General features: G+C 35.1%; 1 protein-coding gene and 1 pseudogene across 1 annotated transcript; one reads left to right on the top strand and one right to left on the bottom strand.

The window, feature by feature from the left end:
* The first annotated feature begins 351 nt into the window (after positions 1-351).
* LOC107685178 (multidrug and toxin extrusion protein 1-like) lies at positions 352-7,650 on the top strand. Its single transcript, XM_016481690.1, has 17 exons — positions 352-492; positions 939-1,040; positions 1,161-1,229; positions 2,091-2,239; positions 2,381-2,423; positions 2,535-2,579; positions 2,666-2,763; positions 2,852-2,949; positions 3,674-3,787; positions 4,924-4,991; positions 5,097-5,205; positions 5,313-5,388; positions 5,561-5,630; positions 6,339-6,471; positions 6,582-6,676; positions 6,779-6,877; positions 7,366-7,650. The coding sequence occupies exons 1-17, from the start codon at positions 352-354 to the stop codon at positions 7,648-7,650; spliced, it is 1,794 nt and encodes a 597-aa protein (XP_016337176.1).
* A 2,467-nt stretch (positions 7,651-10,117) lies between these two features.
* Positions 10,118-16,410, bottom strand: LOC107685177 (multidrug and toxin extrusion protein 1-like; annotated as a pseudogene).
* Between the last annotated feature and the right edge of the window lie 5,849 nt (positions 16,411-22,259).

The raw sequence follows: 22,259 nt of genomic DNA, 5'->3' as shown, positions 1-22,259 counted from the left end.
ATTTAATTCAGTACCGGCAATACTGCCTGTATTAAATTGTGCTTATTACTTTTATATGTTGTAAGCACAGTTGTTAATCAACTTGTAATTGGATTTTTAAAAGGATTGATTGATCTTGTGAAACAATCTATCGTCACACAATGCAACTCTTTTCCAGGACTGCAAACATCCTCCTCCCATCCTGTGGATTAAATCAAAGCTTCACATTGTCTTCACCTCAGTTAATCTGTAAACCTTCAAAGGTGCTGAATGTGGAATTGAAGAATGAACAGCTGTAGAAGGGCCCCTTACATTCTATGAAGCAAAACCAAGCCTCTTACAGTGTCTTCAAGGATTACAACTGAGAAGATCATGGATGTCTCGAGTCCCAGAACTGAAGCCCTGTCAATGGAGCCCAGTGCCAAGCTGTTTTGCTGTGGTTTCGTGAGGCGTTGCATCCTTCTGGTGTATAGAGAAGAGCTATACCACATCCTGCGCATGACTGGACCCCTGGTGAGGAGTCTGTCACATACACATCATGAAAATGTGCTATGCTTGTTCTGTATGAACAGTAGAGGGCTGGCAGATAAATGCAGCTGCTTATACAGAAATTATCCATTACTGAATAGACCATGAGCTGTTTTGGGAACAGTTTGTATTATGTCTTCATGCGTGCCCATTTGAATTCAAATTAATCCTAAATGAGTTGATTCCTGATTGTTAAATGCAGCCATAATAATGTATGATATGTCTTGCATTTTGTATAAAATAAATACTGTATAAAAATATACCTGTCATGCTTGGAAATCACATTAACTAATTTCCAAAATAGATCAATTAAAGAAATTGGTTACAAACAAAATTCTCTCATGAATCTTAATAGAGATGTTTTTCATCCATGTGAGCCCAGTACTTTCATCTTCATTTTGTGCTAAATATTTATTTGTTTGTATTCTTAGCTTGTGTGCCGGTTCCTGAATTTCCTCCTTTTCTTTGTGGTGACAATGTTCTGTGGCCGCCTGGGGAACACTGTGTTAGCAGGCTACGCCATGGCCTCAGCTGTAAGTCTGTTTGATTCAAAACTTCTGCCGCCCAATATGTTTTAAGTACCACATTATTAAGATGTGCAATATAGTTATAGAGCATTAAGCAATACAAAATGTGTTCTATTTGTTTTTCAGACAATAAATGTAACAGCTGCAGCCACGGGGTTGGGACTTGCTTTGGCATGCGACACTTTGGTATCACAGGTGTGTTTTATATACAAATAGCACTCCAACTGCCTAATAAAATAATAAACCAAAAGCCTGAAATGAAAAAAAAAAATAAATTAAACAATGAAAGGCCTACCGTGAATCACACAACAATTTTTGACAGTAATGAAAATGAGGCTGTGAGGGACTGATGTACAGTGCCGTTTAATGGATTGTACTGTTGTTTAACAACATACCGATTGTTCATCTGATAAAATGTCTTTCCGAAAAAAATCTTTCAGTTGACAAAAACTCTATAAAACATTTTTGAAAGTTGTGAAAATTATCTATCAGTTTTATACAGTGCTTGCCATTAGTTTATCCCTCACAGCCTCGTTCAATATGGCATCTAACCTTACTGAGGTCTATAAATAACTTGTCTTTTTTTGTGTTAAAATACTTCAAAGGCATTAGAATGCGAATTATTTTTATTTGTTATATGCAAGCATATTGTATGACATCTTGCATCCTATATAAATGAAATGCTTTATAACAATATGCCAAGAAATTGACATAAATAGCATTAACAGGTTTTATGTGTTATTTCCATTATAGATCAGTTAAAGTAATTGGTAAAAACAAGATTCTGTTATGACATTTATAGTCATAAGACATTTTTAGGTTGATTCCCTCCAAACCATTAACATGCATCAGAGTGAAAAAGCTTTCACCGGAGCAAAGGTAAAAAAGCTAAAAGGAACATTTTTGTATCTTATTTATCCCATAATGGTATATAATAGTATCTTAAAGGCAGATATTAGTACTTTTAAAGTGCTTATTTACTTACATTAGTACCCAAAGTGTACATGTTACTAACTAATAACTAATAGCTTATGCAGTCTTGCATCTTGCTCTCAGACATTCGGGAGTAAGAACCTTCTCCGTGTAGGTGTCATCCTGCAGAGAGGCATCCTAATTCTGATGCTCTTCAGTTTGCCTTGCTGGGCTTTGCTTGTGAACACCCAGCCTCTACTTCTCTATCTGGGGCAAGACCCTGAAGTGGCCAGGTGACGGTCACACTCTTTAACACACACTCATTAAACATATTTATTTGGATTGATATTGCCTGTTGAATGCTTAAATTGAACATTGAAGCACTAGAGTCCACATCAATCGGTGGTGACTGACTGACACTTTCTCTCTCTCAGGATTGCACAGCTCTATGTGGTTGCATTTTTGCCAGCAATTCCGGTAAGGTCCACTAATGGATGATTATGGATTGCATTTCCAGCCCAGATGAACTCAAATCAAATAATTCTTTGTATACATTGCTGTCCATCCTGTCACGTGTCTATATCACAGGCCATGTTTCTGTATCAGCTGCAACTGTCATATCTTCAGAACCAGGTAGATAAAATCATCTTTTAAGTAAAAAATCAACTTAATAGCTGCATTCAGTACTTGTATTATTAATTCACATGAACTCTCTGTAGGGAGTGATCAAGCCTCAGATGTATGCATCTGCAGTTGCCAATGTTGCCAATGTGATAGTGAACTACTTTCTGCTGTACTGGTGGGATTCTGGAGTCTAGTGAGTAGGCTATGTTGAATATGTTTTCCATATGTTTTTTCACATGTGTTTGGTTTTCAATATTTATGCATTTTTCTGTTCATTTTAGTGGGTCTGCTGCTGCAAACACCTTTGCTCAGGTTTTTAATTGTTTTGCCCTGTTTTGTTTCATTCGCTGGCAGAGGCTCTATGAGAAAACTTGGGGAGGTGAGGTTCTATCAGTGTTGGGGAAGTTACTTTGAAACTAGTTTCTCAGGTTCCTTGACTACCTATATTTTAAACTACCTAGTCAAGCTACTCTTTGTTACTTTAGTCTTTTTCTGGAACAAAATAACGTTTTGAATGCAGTTTAGGGTGAACCAATTCACTACAATAATTTGGACTATGACAGACAGCATCATTTGGAAAGACTCGATTCACTAAATTGAATCAGACTTTTCACTGCTTTATGCGGCCGTGTAGGAGTCGATTCACTGGAATAATTCTGATTTCTTGCGTATATATTCTTAGACATATGGCAGAGAAAACCGTTAGGATGAGCCCATTAACTATATTGAATCAGACTTTCCAAGACAATTAAATTGAAAATGAATCACACAAATGCTTCTCACTAAAATTAGCGTATGTTCATTCAGCTTGCTCGACGCGGATTATCAACGCCACTGCTACATGCTGAAAAATGAGCTTGTTATTGGACAACCTACCCAATTTTAAAAACCTAACCTTTTGTACAGCTGAAAGGTTACTATACCGTCATTTGCTACATTGGCTTATTTACTTCTGAATGCAGGTCCCTGTGGTGATTGGTTGGGTCGTGAAGGTCCAAAACACACTGAGACTTGATTCAAACTTGCAGTTTCTTTTCATAGAGCTTGGTGAAGAATAGTTGCTCTGTGGCTCATTTCTTACTGTTTTCCTTTTGCTCCAAAAGGGTGGTCTTCAGAAGCCTTGCAGGATTGGGTGTCCTACATGAAGCTGGCCATTCCCAGCACACTGATGACCTGTTTTGAATGGTGGATCTATGAAGTTGGAGGCTACCTGGCAGGTACAATACATAGTTATCATCATGGCCGGGTTATCCAATGGGCATTATGGGTACTGTATGGTCCCAGGGCCCCTTGCGCACTTGGGGCCCAAACGAGAGGAAGAAAAATTTCGTCTACAAACGAAGTATTTTAACTAAGTGCAAATAGTGAACTAGTTCCACCCACCAATGTCTGGTTGACATAGACAACATTACTAAAGATGCAAGTTATGCCACAAGCTCAGTATCGTAGGGCGTTAAGCACATGGCTCTATGTTTTGACACGATCGACCAGAGTTCTAATCCACCTTTTGCCGAACTCATTCTTCCCTTTTTTTCCCATCACATATCAGATCAGAAAGACATTTGTTTTCAATAAAAATGAAGGAAATACAAAAAAAAGGAAATATTTCACTAGAAGAGGAGAGTAGGAGAAAATAGGGGGAAAGGAGGAGAGAGACAGACAAAGAGAGGCAGCCCCTAAACATTAACAGGTGTGTGTATGTGTGTTTGTATGTGAATTATGGAAGAATCTGATTCATAGAACTGGATTGGTATAGGCTAGGCAGTATGTGCTTGCATATGCCAGTGAGTTACACTATGCAGGGAAATGTCTTGATATTGTTGCTGCTGGTCCAGGAAAGCATTGTTGCAATCATGTGGTGTAAATCCTGTATGATGGAGGATGTGTACAGGTGTTAATCAGTGTAAATCCTGTATGATGGAGAATATCTGCAGGTATTGATCTTGTCTTTCAGGTTGTGATCATAGACTGTAACCTGTCAGTGTAAATCCTGTATAAGCTAGAGGTGTTTCGAAAAAATAGTATCATATAATTCAAGACCTTGATTGTGTGGGGTGGGGGGCCCTTACAAGACATTGTGCCCAGGGGCCTCTGAAAAAAACAATAAAATGACAAAAACACACAACAAAATGACTAAATATTAAAATGAAAACTGAAGATATAAAAATAAAAACATTCAAAATATTAATAAAAACTATTATAGTATCTCAATAATGCTAAAATAACACTGGCACATTCACAGTACAGAAAATAAATGTTTATGTTTGCATACTTAACCATTTTATTTTTTTTACTATTGTTTTTTTTTTTCATTGAATCATTCCCTCATGAATGACTCTCTTCTTCCCATCAGGAATGCTGAGTGAGGTGGACCTGGCTGCTCAACACGTGGTTATAATGCTGGCGTACATCAACTACAAGGTGTGTTTGGATGATCTGAGAATATTCATCATATTATCATAAAAAAGTTACTTTATCCTTTTCATGATGCTGCTGTTTTTGTTCACGTCCTTTCATATATTTCAGATCCCATTAGGAATGCAAGGTGCAGCGTGTGTTCGTGTGGGAAACGCACTTGGCGCTGGGGAAACAGCTGCTGCCATCCTCACCAGCAAGGTGTCTCTCATCAGTGCAGGTAATAAAAACATTTGATATCAGTCATTCCCAAGCTTGACATAACACTTAGACAGTCATATGCAGCACCAATTGATGTCATGTAAACACGTTCATTTTGTTCCCCAGCTGTTATAGCAATCTTTCAAGGTTTTATCCTGGGCTCGACAAAAACAGTCATTGGCTACATATTCACTTCCGATGAGTAAGCCACTTATCTTATTATTTCAAGTGCATAAAACAAAATGTTTGTTGGCATAAGTATACTTAACAAATCTGTAAACACTCCAGTCTTCACATTAAGAATTAAGATATAACAGAAACAATGTCAACAACAGCTGCTCAATTTTCCACTTTGTGATGTTTGTCATATTAAGGGCTATAGCAGAACTTGTGTCTCAGCTACTGAACATCTACTGCCCTCTTCAGTTCTTTAACGGAATATTGGTGAGTTTTACACAACTTTTATTTCTCACATTTAAGATATTTACCAGTGACAGTATATAGGGGGAGGAGATTTGTGAAATTGTAATGCTCAGTATAGGACTGTAGGAATGGAAGTCCTGCCTTTTAGTTAAAAGAGCCAGTCTCCAGAAACATTTTAGCATGGTTTGAGCTAAAGAAGCCCAACTTATGATAACTTTGTTGCAGTATTATTTTAGTATCATCAATAAACTATAGTTTATATACTATATAATAATAAATTATAGCTTTTGTAAAAAAATTTATTTGATTTGATATTTTATATTATTTCATATATTTTATATTTATTTTATTATTTGAATATATACATTATATTTTAAATTATTTTATATATTTTAAATTAGAATTTATTTATATTTAAAAAATATATATATATTTTTCACTTTTTTGTTTAATTTGAGTTTTCTTGTTAAATTTTGAGTAATTTTGTTGTTTTTGTCACAATGTTTTTTTTTATTTCTGTATATTTTTATACATTTGTATTCATTAATTTTAGTAATTTTAGTTATTTTAGTTCTTCAAGTTAAACTAAACAAAAATGACTGAAATATCGGAAATAAAATTTATATAATGTATACATGTGGCTGTGTGTAATTATTCAAATGAATATTCATTTTAATATTCACACAAGTATTTTTTATGAGCTCTATTAGTTTTTTTTTTCTCTTTCAGAGTGTTGGCATGGGCATTCTGCTTGGCACAGGGCAGCAGAAGATAGCCGCTATTGCTAACCTCTTTGGCTACTACTGCATTGGCCTCCCAATGAGCATTGTTCTAATGTTCACGGCCAAGTTACAAGTTGCTGGTTTGTCTAAATGCATCATATTGACACTTACCACATTTACTGATGTTCGATTACATAAATAATCTGGGAACCTTTTGATATATACAATTATTTATTGTCCACTCTTTCAGGCTTTTGGCTGGGCCTCCTCATTGCGGTCTTTTTGCTAGCAATTTTTTTCATTGTGGCTATTTTCAAATTAAACTGGAAGAAAATGACAGAAGAGGTAGGCATATCAGGTCTATTAAAACGACACATTTTTTCTAATTATATTGCTCATGATCATATGATGAATTGATGACTAAAAGTGGTTCTTTATCTCTGAAAGGCAATTGAGCGTACAGGAAAGAGTGCAAATGGAGCAGCAAATGGAGCAATGACCCCGAACCATCGCAACAGCTTCTACCAGGTGGTCCTGAATGCAGAGGTATTTTTCTGTCTTAGTCGTTTTCATTTTAAATAATCAACAAGAACTACAGTACAAGTTTAATGCATTCATTTACTACACCTAATTGCAAAAATAACATGCTAAAAAATGAATGCATTCAATGATGTCTGCTGATTTGTACATTCATACATACACTTTTAAAGGGATGGTTCACCGAAAAGAAAAATTGTCATTTTCTCATTCTCATGTTGTTCCTATGATAACAAACTATGACTTAATCTCTTCTGTGAAATGCAAATGAAGATATTATGAAGAATGTTTAAACTGTTTTGTCCATATAATGAAAGTAATTGGGTTTAAAAACATAATTGGACCTCATTTACTTTGTGTTGACAGAAAACACACACACACAGAAACATTTTTTCAAATATCTTCTTTTGTATTCAGCAAAACAAAGTCATACAGGTCCCCATGGCAGAGTAAAAACTCTAATAGTATAATGGTTGAATTGTGTCTTACTGTTTTAGAATGGGAATGGATATGTGGTTGTGGGCTCTCATGATCAGGATGAGGGGCTCAACCATACTGTGGTACACGAGGGGCCAAACGTGACTCACATGGATGAAAAGCCTGCAGTTCTGCTCTCTAGCGCTCAGCTGATCCTCAGGAGGGGTCTGACCACCCTCGCTGCTCTTCTCATCCTAGCTGTAGGGATAGCCATCCATCTCACTGTGCCTTTACCTTACGTATCTTATGGTGCTGGTGCAGATTTTACTTCAGACTCAAACTTTACCACAGCCACTCCCATCTAGTCAGTGAGTATCGTTTGAAACCTGGACCTCAGATAGATTCACTGTGAACGTTTTCTATCTCTATGCTGTGCAAATGAAAAGTAATAAAGAAATTGTATTGAATTAGAAATATAGAAGTATTTTCACATTGGTCTCAGGCTGTATATTGTAACCTAGATAGATGATCACATTTTTATTCTGTGTGCACTTGCGCTGTCCACAGCATTAGACCGAGTAGTAATAAAATCGACCAGCTTAGTAGCAAAAAGGTCTCTTCCCCAGTGACAGTCATATAATCTCTTCAGCTGACATTTCTAGTCAGGCGGCTGCTGGAGAAATACTGCCAAAAAGATATTCAACAGGACCACTGTCATATATTGAGAAATCTGTATTATTAAACATGGTGGAATGGTGGAAACTTGAGGGGCTGTTCACACAGAAAGCGTTTTTGCACTTAAAATGCGAGTTGCAGGGCAGCGGAATGGAAAAAAACAAGGTCGCTGCCTTTTTATAACATTGTGTAATGCGAATACAACATACAAGGGGCTGTTCCCACAGAACGCATTTTTGCATTCCACTGTGATGCTATTCAACTGTTTTCTATGTAAAAAGTGCGATAGACAACAGTTTCAACATGCCTTTCTAAAAATGTGGCCATTAACTTGAGTGCCACATTTTCAGAAAACTGTCTTGCATGAGATGCCGCAAAAGACATGAGATGCAAGCACAACAGTCAAACACGTTGACATAGGAAAAACAAAAAAAAACACATTGCAGTAGAATACAAAAACGCATTCTGTGTGAATAGCCCTTTACACTGCCTTGTGTCTCACGTTTTTAAACACAAAAACATTATGTGAAAACGGTCCCACATTGGAAGCATGCTGATCCATATGAACTGTTGGAAGTAGTGCAATCATGTGGCATATATTACGTCAATTGCCGTTGTGCCAAATCTAGTATAGAGAGAATCATTGATTATATTGTTTTCTATTTGCTTTTGTCGTGTCATGTGGTTTGCGTCTGGTGTATACATAGTGCAACCTTTTGTGAGATTGCTCACAATTGAGCTTTTAAAGGTTACAGTAAATGTTAACTGGTAACTATAGAACCATCAAGTGACACAATGTGGTATCTCCATCTGGTTAAGGTCTCAGGCAATGAATGAATGCAAAATTAAGTGTTTTTTTCATTGACTAATATATTTGGTAAATATTTGGTAGGTTTTTGATATTTTTTTGTATTGTAAATCATTTTTATTTTTACATTTAAGTGGTTTTATGTATAAACAGTATGCACCAATAATATATTACTGCATTTTTAACCTACGTTTTAAGCCTATAAGACTTCCTAAGACTAATACATAAATATATTCACATACATGCTGTTATGTCTATCCAGAGCTCTGCTGTCATATTGTTTGTTGTTAACTTGTTATACTGTATGTAAATGTTTAAGGCTCCTCTAGGCCATTAGTATTAACTAACCATAGGAATTTAGCAGATTAAACAGTCTGATGTGACTGTGACTCTGGGCTGTTTTCAGATGAGTGTCATGTGTGGAAAGATAATTCAGCTGCAGGGAGCAAAGAGTGATATTAGTGGGGGTTGTTTCATTGGAACTAATGAAGTCAGTGACATGATTTAAATGGAACAAGACATATAAACACGCACATGCCCTGTGGAGGACAGTCAGTAGGTGTTCCAGCACACCCCATTTTAAGAACTGTTTATTGTAAAAAGATAATCTATAATTAGATTTAGTTCCTACTTTTAAACCGCTGCAAAGATTGCACATAGTTGACTTAAAGCAGCTTATCACAAATGAAATCCCTGGGTCAATAAATCACTATCCCATTTTATTCTGAATAAAATTTTAATTTCATGGTGACTTCAATGACAATGTGTCTATCTACTTTTTGATTTTTGTGCATTTCAACTCCATGTCCATGAAATAACATTAATTTAAAGCGGTTTCTGGTATTCATGTTTGTAATTTGTGTTTGCTGCAACACATTTGCTCTTTTTAATATAAATTCATGAGATGATAAATACGTGAGAGCATGCGGGAATGAGAGTATAGCCTTATATGCTAAAACAGCTTTATTGCAGATTTATTGCAAGATTTGGGATTGTACAGGTCGTTTTTGTTTAACAGAGTAAATGACAGATTAATACATATATTTATATCAATAAAAATAAACATTTACACAAAATGAGCAAGTACAAAATGGCTTACCCAATGTCATGTAAACAAAACAATGCCTTGATATTTAATGCCTGGACACTGTCTGAAATCCCAGAAAGCTGCCCTGCTTTGTGCCTGACAGGCCTCACCTGCCTTTCAGATACAATACAAAGTGGACATAATGAACATGTTGCACTGGTTGCTTTTGGGTGGCATCCTGGCACTGGCACATGCACTGGCTGGACTCTCAGTCTGTTTTAAGACACATTTTCCCAGTACCAGTCCTTCAGCTGTTATAACGTCATCTCTTAAGAAAGAATTTAACGACGAGTCCAGCAGCGAGGAGAGCTAGCATAGCTGCCAGAGCCAGACTGCAGAGCCACCTTCACTGTAGCAACTAGCGCATCGGTCTGCTCATCCACTAGTCCATCCATATCTGTAGCATTATTCGCGTCACAGCCCTCAATATATCCACTGTCCTCTTGTGCACCTGACAAGAAAATGACTTATTAGCATGCCTCATTAAATAAAATCAGACTTTTTGAGTTGTTAGTGTCACAACAAACATATTACCATCATCCGTCCCTCTCATCAGCACACCAGCCCTGATCTGTGCCTGGAAAGTGAAAAGTTTCACTTAAGTGCACTGGAAAAGGACTAAATCAACTTTTAATGAAAGGAAATCCTATATTCCTCACCTCTTCAGAGGCTTTCTTCCAGTTCAGTTTGAAAAGAAGGACAGAGAGGAACACTGACTGAAGGAAGACGGAAATTAACAGGCCAGTCCACAGACCTTGAGGAGATTAGAGGAATGGTTTACATAAAATGCAAGACAGAGTGAAACAGAAAAAAAATATTAATATTAAATATCATTAAAAAAAATTTTCAAATGCTAATTTTGATGTATATTTGTATTTTAATATAAGAAATATCATTAGAAATATAATTTACTATTATTAGTTATGTTTTTCTGTTACAATTTTAAATGATATATTAATGTATACTTATAATTATAAATATTAAATACAATTATTATTATTATTATTTAGTGTATTATTATTATATACACACAATTGATTAATATTAAGATAAAAACAAGTTATGAATTAATTACAGATAATATATAAACATAATAATACATTCTATTTAACAACAATAATACAATTAATAATATATAAGATGTAGCTGATAGAAAATATATATTTTTAATTTATTACATTACATATATGCCTCACCAAAAATTCCCCATTTCGCAGCAAACATCAGAAATATTCCAATAGGAAACCCAACAGCATAATATCCCACAAGGTTGCAGATTGCCCCAATCTTCTGCTTGCCCAGACCTTTCACTATACTGCCACCTGCTGCCTGATTGGATTGAAGGAAGAAATAATAATTAACATTTTCTCCCCAGATGACCCTTTGCAGTGTAGTTTTAGATGTGTCTGTATAAGGGACAACATCCAATATAATTAAGGTTTGAACTCCACTTTCCTGATCGATGTGTTGGTGTTGTCAGTTTTGTTATTAACACTCTAACAGTTTTGCTCTAACACAACTCTGCTAATGGCTTACCGCTGTGGCATCAAGAAGATGGAAAGGAGCGAATAAAACCATTACCGTGGCAACCCTGCCTCTTTGAGAGGAAGGAAAGAAAACAATTGCCCCAATATTAGTCTTGTTTTTCTCAAAATGCTGTTTTCAAAATAACACTATTTTATGACTTTGAGGCTATGAATTTTATGAGTTTGGGGCTTTAAAATACTTATTTTTCAAAGCAGGTTAATATTATGTTAATTCTAGATGCAAAAGAATTAAAGTTAGAAAATGTATAGCCTACTGTAAATAAAGTTATGTTTGTAAAAATGTTCATCTAAAACCTCTTTTCTCAACAAAAAATGCGAACATGAAGTTCATATTTAAAGTACTACATGAACAAAGTTCATTCTGGAGTTACCACTTAAGTACTAGAGATATTAGGAGAAAAGTGCAGAGATAATTATGAAAAATAGTTAAGAAGCAAATGTTTTTAACTAAAGGAAGAACACTCACTTGTCATTCGTGAAGATATAAGCAATTACATTCTTTGAAGAACCAACGACAGTTGCCAAAACCACTGCAACAGACACTGAAAATGAAATAAAATAAAATAATTTCCACATTTCCATAAGAATATTAGCGTGGAATGAAAATAATTTACAGTAGCTAGTGATGTATACATCACCACAAGTGATGTATAAGCAACCTATTAGCAAAGAACAGGCATAAAATGATGATTTTCTGTAAACAAAATCTAAAATCGTTGTTCTTTCTTAGTATTACCAGCACAAATCATAGAGAGTTTGGCAGAGAGCTTGGCTTGAGCAACATCTCCTGCTCCCATGGCATTTCCCACTCTCACATTGCCAGCTACACTGAACCCTACAGGGAACTGAACACACGCCACTGACTTTAAGTGTTCATACAACCTTGAAATAAAACACTTTCACACTAATGAATATATACCATGTATGCAATATTTGCCAGTCCATACACAACTGACTGAGCTCCAAACTCCACTTCACCTATCAGACTTGCCATAAAAAAAATAAAAAATAAAAATAAAAATACAAAGGTTAGGAACAGGGTTCATTTCAAGTTAATTCTGAATTAAAATGCAGAATTGTAATTACATTTTGAATTTAAGAAAGTAGAATTAAAATGAAATCAAATACAAAGACATTAATTTGTTTGCTGTAAGTTTTAAAAATACATTTTATGTTATTTCAATTTCATGTTATCATACACATAAATAATCATATTATCAGAAACATTTTATAATACTAATAATCAAAGAAAATTATTTTTCATACATTTACATATTTTAAAAGTATTTTTTTTAGATTTAAAATGATATACTTTATATTTATATAAGAACACTTTCCAGAAATGTACCCCAAAGTCATAAACAAAATGCAATAAAAACATAAAGTCATAATTACACAAAATGAATGATGCATTTATGTTTTGCGAGCTAATGAAATAATGTAACTTCTTTCTGTTATTGAGTTGTGGTCTATTCAACTCTAATATCAACTCTAATAATACTAAACAAATGACTAGACATCTTCTAGACCTGCATGCTTTAAATATGTTGTATAACAGTTTGACAAGTGTGCACTATTTTAAAAGTATTTTTTTTAGATTTAAAATGATATACTTTATATTTATATAAGAACACTTTCCAGAAATGTACCCCAAAGTCATAAACAAAATGCAATAAAAACATAAAGTCATAATTACACAAAATGAATGATGCATTTATGTTTTGCGAGCTAATGAAATAATGTAACTTCTTTCTGTTATTGAGTTGTGGTCTATTCAACTCTAATATCAACTCTAATAATACTAAACAAATGACTAGACATCTTCTAGACCTGCATGCTTTAAATATGTTGTATAACATTTTGACAAGTGTGCACTCTAACCTGACAGCAGTCCTCCAATCTCATAAGTCCACCACTCTGCACACATCATGAGCATACTTTGAATGGCCAGATGGATGAATGAGTCCCACTCCTGCAAACAGTCCATCGACTAACCTATACAGGAATAAAGAAATGCTTTAATATATCAGCTTGCAGTGGCTGCTGCATACACACACATAAAGAGAGGTCATATAATAACAGATTTCTCACCAACTCACCTGGCCAAGTATCCTTATGAAGACCTGTCCATCGGATGTAGATAAACAATATGATCGTCAAACTGTACTGTGAGATTGTATTAGCAGCTGCTGATCCACTGCAGATAAAATACACATAGTCGTAAGTTCTCTTGTTACTTTCTGTCCTGTAGTTTAACAGCAAATATTATGGAAACTCACGTAACACCCATGTCCAGGACAAAGAGGAAGATATAGTTGATTAAAGCATTTAGGGTATTTGTCACTACTCCGGTAATGACCAGGGGCCAAATTATTCCCTGAAATGAGAGATTTCATTAAGTTTCACATTTATGCATTCTCAGAGCATTACATTTTAATGTCTTTCTCCTGCCTGATTCTGTAGATATTTCGCTTCGATAATGTACATAAAAGCAGCCTGTGAGACTAAAATAAAAGTATTATTTTTCTACACCGAGAGCCCTAAATACTTTAAATGATATACCTGGTCATGGAAAAATCATATTGTAGTCACCAGGTCTATGAAATGACAACCATTAGACCAAAACAGGAAGCCTTTTTTAAGCATTTAGTACATTTGAGATGTGACAAAATAAGAGTGTGTGTAACATAGAAGTGCAGGGGTCACTTTTCTAGATAATGGAAGTACATACCGGAAGACCAAGCAAAAACATATTTACATACAGCTGAGATACTCTGAAACAGAATAACACAATTCTGAAGTTAATGAAAATCTCTTATGCTGTTGCCTGTTTCTTCTTTAATAACTAATTCCTGTTAAGTACATGAATATGTTCCATAAAGCTATTATTCAAGGATGTTAGTATTGCATGGACTGTTGTAGTATTTCCGGGTCAGTATGTGCTGTTCTGCTGTCTTTTCTCTAGGCTCTGTCTGATAATCACAGTCTTGAATAGTGCTCACCTGGCAACCTCTGGGCTTTGCCCCACAAGCAGTATTAGTAATATTGAATTAGTAATATTGATTCTGTATTGATAAGAAGGGCACAGCATGGCAAACATGCGAGTAGCAGAATTAAAATTGCTTTCTGCGTTATAACACCAACTAGACATAAGTTACCAGCTCCAAATGCCTGCAAAAGACAGTGTAACAGTGGAAAAGCAAAAAAAAACAAAAAAAGTTGTATTTGTTTGAATGAACAGATTAATGCAGCCTCTACCTGAGAAAGTGTGTCACATGCTGCGGACAAGCCGTAACCAATACCAATACCCATAACACTGATGGCCTGTTGGTGAGAACACAGTGAACTCTCATTAATCGCTTATATTTAAAAATATACTTAAAATTACATTACATATATTGAATAAAGGGGAGATAAACATATAAAACTCACAGCTGTGGCAAGAGTCACACCATCAAGCTCTACCTTTCCCAGGTGGCCACGGAACACAGTGCTTACAAAAAGTATTAAATAGTCGAAAAGATAGGACAAAAACTGAGAAGACGACAGTCTAATGGGTAACATGGTTGTTAATAAAGGTGAAGCATGTTATTTCTGTGATGCTAGCCCAACTAAATTCTAAAAGATTGATTTATACTGTATCAAGTTTTTTCCCAAAAAAATAATAATAATTCACTACTGCTGTTGGCTTGAAGCAATCATGACGACAATGGGTTTTCAAAAAATGTATTAGCTTTTTTTAATTGGTTGCAGTTATAGGAGGCGGACATTTTCATACTAGTTAACATTTGATTGGACTTTTATTTGATTATAAAAGACTTTTATCTGATTATAAAATAAAATATTAAATTAAATTAAATTAAGAATTTCACCATTCTGATCAGCGTGTGTGGTGTGGCGTTTCGAGCGTTTCTAAACAGTGAGAAGCAAAAGCTTAGTTTCTTCCGTCACTACAGGAAGTTTCTGATAATCCTGAAGATCTTGCTTAGCTGGGGCAAGTTCAAGCTCATACCGGTGTGCACCGTTTTGCTACGGTTTCCGGTTTGAACGACATGTTTCCTGGAAACGGTGTGCAACGGGGTTTGAAATGCGTTTTCTCTTGTTTGGTGGGTGTGTCAAACATGTCAGCCCAATCAGCAGCAACATGTATGTAAACCACGCGGTATTAAAGAGACAGCACGGATTCTAGGAGCACAATTATAGCTAAAATATATTTAGACTTTTTCTAAGTAGGCTATAAGTCAAGTATACTTAAATGTAATTTTAAGTATATTTCTGAGAAGTACATAAAGCCCATTTCTGAGAAGTACATAAAAAGTAGACTAAAAGTATACTTTCCTATTTTTTAGTTTAAAAGAAGTATACTAATAGCACACTTGAATAAACTTCTTTTTAGTAAGGGTTATTCTGGAGTGCAAGGGCAGTGACTGTACCATCGAGCGTATTTTGCAGTATTAAACACGTATTTATACCGATTTCAGGTTCCGAAAATTCTTCAAAAAGAACACAAAGAACGGCCTTCTCAGCTGCCATAGTTGCAACTCTTGCGTCATCAGAACAGGATGTTCAACGCACCACCGTTTCCGTTTAAAAAACGTTTTGCACCGTTTTGTCGGGGCTGAACGCAGCCCTGGTTCAGGTATGTCAGGACTGGAGCTAAACTCTGATTGATGGATTGGACACCTCTGACAACTAAACAGGACTCAAAAAAGATCACGCTCGCTTTACCTCTAAGGATGGCAAACTGATGCACTGTACAAAATAAATACTGGTTAAAAATAAAAAAATACTGATAGAATAATTAATGCATTGATCAGTTAATCGATTAAACCATAAAGTTAAAGGCGATTTAGATTTAACATAAACAAATAGGACGTAGGCTACTGTATTTACCACAGGCAGAGCTAGAGCACAAGTTTAAAAGTTCTCTTGTAAAGTGCACAGGTAAAAAACGTCTAAAACAACTCGAGCTGAATTTACATCTGGATGCATTTTCTGGTTCGTTCATCCTGACAAATGGTTTGATATATCAAATAGGCTATAGAGCTATAGCTGATTGACAGAAACCTGGAACACGTGCCTTTAGAAAGCTGTTCAGATGATAGTTCACTGTAGTTATGAATAGAAAGTTCAACAGTTTACATCTTTTGGTGGCCACAATAAATGAGTCACACAATCCAAGTCCGATCCAGCTGTCGTCTGATGGGCGGATCGATCTCGAAATATTAATACTTCGGATTCTGTTGTATGGCGACAGGCGGGAGGATCGATCCTCACATAATAATATCGATACTATGTGAGTTTCTTGAACTAGTGGTTTTATTATTTGTTTATCATTCAAAATGAATGCATACCGTATGATAAGAACCACTTCTTCTGCTCATTTCAACACGCGCAGAAATACTGAAACACAAACAGCAGTCACACTTAAGTTACAACAAGATTTTGAAGTGTTTGTGGCAGTCTGGCAGAGCACACATCGTATACATGTCTTAACGTACACCCCAGTGTAAATACATGTGTTTTTAATATAATGGCATAATGTAGGCTACACCCCAGTGTAAATACATGTGTTTTAATATAGCCTAATAGCAAATGTGTCCCTCAGTCTTTCCTAAGTTTAACAGGAAAGCGGCCAGAAACTACTCTGTTTTGGGACAGTCCAAAAAGCATCTGCCTGCTGTACCCTTCAATACCCAGTAAACTCATGAAATCTTGAACACTGTCCTCATAATGGCAAAAACGACATTTGATATTTATAATTGGTTGCTATTGTTCACGGACACTACTACAATTCCTAGCGTCGCCAGGTGGTGGCGCTATTTGTTCTAAAATTATACGAGTTTGAATACTTGGATTTTTTTTTCCAGCGAATGTCACAGGGTTGTACGTACTATATAGGGACATACCTTGACTACATGTCGGTATTGACCACAAAAAAATCAAATTAAAATAAATGAATAATAATAATAATAATCCACATTTCCACTGTTACTGCTCAAGAAAAAAGAGACAGTTCTGACCTTAGCAGTGCTTCTTGGCACACTATGTGTGGGCAAGTTTAACAGCTTCTTATAATATAATATTTAGAGTTTATTATAGTTTTTACCGTCATTTAAAGTGTAAAACAGTTATGAAACAAAATAATTAAATAACAAAAAGAAAGAATAGAAAGAAAATATATAAAACGTGTAAGTAAATGTCGTGTAAATATTTGACAGTTAATATTTCCTGAATATATTCCAGTAGGCTATGTTCATTTGATTATCCATCTGAAAATAAATAAATAAATAAATAAATAAAAAGTTTTAGGACAGAGTTAACAACAACAACTACAGCAAAAATGTTGTTATACACACATACACACATATACATACATACATACATATATACACTGGGTACGGAAAGTATTCAGACCCCCTTAAATTGGGTGCTGTGTGTACATTAATGAGGAAAAAAAATTAACTTAAATGATTTTAGCAAATGGCTGCAATATAACAGAGTGAAAAATTTAAGGGGGTCTGAATACTTTCCGTACCCACTGTATATGTATGTATGTATATGTATATGTGTGTGTGTGTATGTGTATGTGTATATATATATATATACATACATAGCCCCAGTCTCCACCACAGTAGTTATACTTCTTTGTGACACTAATACAAGCTAATTGTAAATTAAAATTAATTATCCTTTTATCCAATGTATTACTTTCCAGAAAGTCAAGAGTTAACCATATTCACTTAGTTCAGCAAAAGGTCTTATATGAGAATAACTTCAGAGCAAAAATGAATTTTATGCTTACTTTTTTCGGGCTCTCATATGTATACAGCCAAATTGGAGGCTGAGGTATATGTGCTTTTGGTTCAGATGGATAATGAGTGGGTGATGAAGTTGCCGAAAAGCAGAAAAAGCACTGTAATTATATCTGTTCCTTCCCTCAAAGATCTGCACTGCACACCCAACCGCTTTTTAGCTTACTTGTAAGCCCTATAACAATTTCATTTCTTAAATAGAAAACAGGCATGCTGTGGTGAATGGCAGACCTTTTTCTGTAATTCAATTTTATCTTTGTTTCATGCCAAAGATTTTATTTTGTGAGACCGTGGTATTTTTAAGAAGGATTTCTTTGTTTGGCACACTTCCCTCTTTCTGTTGCCCTTTTGGCCACATGCATGTGATCTAAACCTGACCAAAATTGCAACATTCCTCTGTAGTTATTGCAACAATTGCAAGAAATGATCAACCTGGTCATACCTCAGGTTTCAACCTGTTCATACCTTAGCAATTGAGGATTATTTATGCACTATAGGGCTGCAGTGTGGCCTCTGACTGGAGACTATAAACGCATGGTTGTGAAGTCTAGTCTTTTGTCTCCACAAGACCGTGAACTATCATTAATCCAGTGCTTCTGACCTCGGCAGGTTTGTGAAATCATCAGGTGGATTTGCTGTGGTGCAGCGCTGTCTCCCCTTAGGATTTAGCTTGACCTAGAGATTTTGATTGAGAGTCACAGTCGCAACCAGCCCAACGTTGAATGAATGAATGAATGAATGATACATTTATATAGCGCTTTATTGTGTATTTTTGTACACCCAAAGCGCTTTACAATCATGTGGGGGGTCTCTCCTCAATATGTTCTCTTTAGGTTGTCACAAAACAAAACTCCCTGAAATGTTCTGGCATGTATGCACACAGAGTATTGAAGTTGCATATTTATACTGTAAACTCTGTTAAATGACAACAACATAAGAAATTACAATAGTCTGATTGCCCAAAACAAAACTGTCATAACAAAAAACAACGTTACAAAACTACATTGATACACTGTTCAAACAAAAGGGGGGAAAAAAACGAAAAGAAAAAAAAAACACACTGTAAAAAGTAATGAGTTGAACTTACTTGGAAAACCTGTGGAAACTGATTGCATCAAATTTCTCAAACTTGTTTATATGTATAGGTTACCAGAAAACTTGAGTGTTGCCAACTCAATTTGACAAGTTCAGCCAACTTAAGAGATTTACGTTAAGCTTAGTGCACAGAACTCAAACAAAACAGTTCTCTTAAGTCTGCTTTGTTCACATTACTAGACAAATGTGTGGAAACAGATTGCCTTATGACCAATACGCATTCTTGCAATTATAACGTCCTCTTTCCTGTTTCCAAATCTTCTTCTCTCTGAACCAACTTTTTCTTGTATGCAGTGTAAATGTCTACCTTTTGTTCCTTCTTTCCATTCATTCTGCCATATTTCCTGTATTTCTTTCGCTATTATCGCTTTTATTTCTGTTTTACTTAATGCCACTTCAATGTTTATTTGTGAATGATTTAATGCCTGTTTAGCCAAATGATCAGCCTCCTCATTTCCTTTCACACCTATATGTGATGGTACCCACACGAAATTTACCAGAAGTCCATACTGTCTTATTCTAAAAAGACTCTGCATTACTTCATTTATCATGTCTTATCTTGCTAATGAATTTCCACTTGACAGACTGTTTAGTGCTGAAAGAGAATCTGTACATATCACAGTGTAATTAAGTAAATTCAACAAATTTGTAAAAATCAGTTATGTTTACTCGCTTTTCTTAAGTAGATTCAGCGATTACTTTTTACAGTGCATGTTTAAAATTGCACTTATTCAATGATTTAACAAGTTTTGGTAAATTCCTAGAATGTTATTAGTTAGGTTCTAAAATGTTAGGAATGTTCTGTGTTTTCTGGAAGGAAACTTTGCACTTTTGGGAAAATCCGTTTGCTTTGTTTCTAGACTGGCATTTTATTTTTAAGTGACAAAGAGCATTTCTGGTTCTGCTCGCACGAGAGAGAGAGTTAGCTGAGCTATTTTATAGGACTCAGTGTTTATAGAACACTGCCATTGCTGTTATTACTTCTGTGTCATGTTGTTTCCTCAAATAGTTTTTGCTTCACATTTAATTTGTACTGGCGGAATCACTTTGAACTTAATGAAACTTCTTGAACTTAATGAAAGTTGTAGTTTTAGTGTACTTGGTGTACAAAGTTCAAGTTGCATATCTCATTTATTTATTCTCATAATTTCTCCAAAATTCCAAAAGAACATTTTAGTAAGCCTTGCAGTATGACAAAATCAAACAAAATGAGATATAGTGTATCAATGAACTCACACATCACACTGGAAATGTGTGAATTAAACTCTGAAAGACCATTCTTGCATGTGCGTTAAGGTCATACACTTTCCACTTGTGCAGTATTTTCATTTTACAAATATTCAAGTCATTTTGGTGCTATAGGTGCAGATTGGTGTTTTCAGTTGAATTATAAAATCTTGTTGATTTATATACAGCACTGAACTTGCATATTTACCTACTGTGAACTCTGTTTAGAGAGGTTAATCGTTTGATTACCCAAAACGAAACACACTCATAAAAAATCAACAGAAAAGCACTTGTTCCATTGTAACATTTGTAACAATTGTAACATTTTAAAATTGCACTTCTCCAGTGATTGAATAATGCATTTTTCATGCTGTTTGTGGCATATAACACTATAAATTGTATACATACATTGAATATATATATATACTGTATAGTATATATATAATTTATAAATGTCCAAATGTTACAGTACACCTGTTATGAACTAGGATTATTTCATGTGTCAAAACCATGAGGTATTTGCAGAATTTAATGCAAGAAATTGCGTTAAATGTGTCTAGTTTAATGCCCTGAGAATGAAGGCAGTTGTGGGTGAGGCTTTCACATCATAATTAGAACATCCGTAATGTTTTTTTTCTCTGGGTTATTTAGTTCAACTAGTTGTGGTCCTGTCAGATTAGCATGTCATCTAAAGCTGTGCTCGCAAATATACTGTATAAAATGTCTGAAACATCTGACCTGCTCACTTATTGGTTTGAGTGCCTGCATTTGTTAGACAAAATTGTGTTAAAAAATGTGTAGTCTACTCAAAATGTGATGATCATATGCAATACTGTTCAAAAGTTTGGGGTAAGTAAGATTTTTTTTTTTAAAAGAAATCAGTGCTTTCATTCAGCAAGGACACATTAAATTAATCAAAAGTGACATTTTACATTGTTACAAAAGATTAATATTTTAAATAAATGCTGTTCTTTTGAACTTTATATTCATCAAAGAATCCTAACAAAGAATGCATCATGGTTTCCACAAACATATAAGCAGCACAACTATTTTCCACATTGATAATGATAATAAATGTTTCTTGAGCACCAATCAATCAGCATCTTAGAATGATTTCTCAAGGATCATGTGATACTGAAAACTGGAGTAATGGCTACTAAAAAAAATCAGCTTTGCCATCACAGGAATAAATTACACATTAAAATAGAAAACTATTCTGTCATGACAACTCTCTGAGAGTTTAACATGGTATTATACATGGCAATGTTAATGTGTTTGGTCTTGGCGGAATAGATCTGCTACGCTGCTGGGGCAGAGCGAGTACCAAGACTTGCTACTGCCAATACATCCACAGACATGCTGCTTTGAGTATGTAAGAAATACTGCTGCTGCACATAACATATGAAATAACCCCCATGTATAACATACATGAAATTTCCCCATAGCAGATCTATACAGGTGGAGCTAGGGAAAGTGTAGGGTTTCTGAAGCGTGCTGCAACTGCTACAGCATGCACTAGCCGAGTATTTGAATGTTGAGCAGAAAGCTCATTGGCTGCTGATGCAAAAAGAAACCAATCAGCTGCGACATGTAAATGATGATGTAATTGTATCAGATTGAGACCTACCAGCCTGCGCCATCTAGTTTCATGACAGAACTTTGTATTTATTTTAAATTAAAAAAAATATTTCACAATACCATTGTTTTTATTGTATTTTTT

The sequence above is a fragment of the Sinocyclocheilus anshuiensis genome, unplaced genomic scaffold (genome assembly GCF_001515605.1).
Source record: "Sinocyclocheilus anshuiensis isolate Anshui unplaced genomic scaffold, SAMN03320099.WGS_v1.1 scaffold914, whole genome shotgun sequence".
Taxonomy (NCBI): domain Eukaryota; kingdom Metazoa; phylum Chordata; class Actinopteri; order Cypriniformes; family Cyprinidae; genus Sinocyclocheilus; species Sinocyclocheilus anshuiensis.
Note: the sequence above shows the minus strand (reverse complement) of the source record. Positions and strands in the feature narration are given on the sequence as shown.

Coding starts and splice junctions, on each gene's coding strand:
- LOC107685178 (XM_016481690.1), top strand. CDS start 352: ATGGATGTCTCGAGTCCCAGAACTGAAGCCCTGTCAATGGAGCCCAGT. Junction 1,041..1,160: donor GCTACGCCATGGCCTCAGCT/GTAAGTCTGTTT, acceptor TTTGTTTTTCAG/ACAATAAATGTAACAGCTGC. Junction 6,878..7,365: donor AGGTGGTCCTGAATGCAGAG/GTATTTTTCTGT, acceptor TTACTGTTTTAG/AATGGGAATGGATATGTGGT.